General features: G+C 44.2%; 1 protein-coding gene across 2 annotated transcripts in view; it reads left to right on the forward strand.

The window, feature by feature from the left end:
• The first annotated feature begins 303 nt into the window (after nt 1-303).
• Nucleotides 304-668, forward strand: part of HLF (HLF, PAR bZIP transcription factor) — a 39,967-nt gene continuing 39,602 nt past the window's right edge. For both annotated transcript variants that reach the window (XM_018554081.1, XM_018554082.1), the window contains exon 1: nt 304-585. In XM_018554081.1, coding sequence (XP_018409583.1) covers nt 471-585 — 115 coding nt within the window. In that variant the 5' untranslated portion in view covers nt 304-470. The remainder of the gene's footprint in view (nt 586-668) is intronic.

Here is a 668-nt window from a genome sequence, read left to right on the forward strand (position 1 = left end):
ATTTGTACAATAAATTCAATATAACAATATCCGTCCACATTGTAGCAAAGAATGAATACAGTCTTTATTTATTTATTTTTGTAGCACAGCTCCTCAATCCACTTTAACCGTCAGATTTATTTATTCACCGGCAAAGAGAGCGTTCGGAAGCAAGCAAGCAAAAATCGTGCCGAGGTGGCGACTAGAACCAGGAAATCTCTGTACAGTAAGTGGAACAGTATGGGAACCCTCCCAACTATTCCTATTAAGGAGGAAGGGGGCGTGTCCGTGATGTCACACCTGTCTGCTGCTGCACATGGAGAAGGGGATGATCGCAGGCTGGCAGCACAGATTTGTATTTGCAGCCAGAGAGTGAGGAGCACAAGTGTGACAGGTTACTGGACTGCACACACACATACAGATCGGCATTACCCGGTGCCCAGCCACAGCAAAATATCCTGGGGTTGTCGCCTTGAAGCATCTGCACCAAGATGGAGAAGATGACCAGGGTCTTACCGCTCAACCCAACTTTTTTACCTCCAACGTACGGAGTGCTGAAATCCCTGCTGGAGAACCCCTTGAAGCTGCCGCTACATCACGATGATGGTATAACAGACTTTTGTCTTAGTTGTATGAGAGTTGTATATCTGCATTTATTATCTACTGATATATATATATATATATATAAA

Source organism: Nanorana parkeri, unplaced genomic scaffold (assembly GCF_000935625.1).
Source record: "Nanorana parkeri isolate BGI_ZX_2015 unplaced genomic scaffold, ASM93562v1 scaffold141, whole genome shotgun sequence".
Taxonomy (NCBI): Eukaryota; Metazoa; Chordata; class Amphibia; order Anura; family Dicroglossidae; genus Nanorana; species Nanorana parkeri.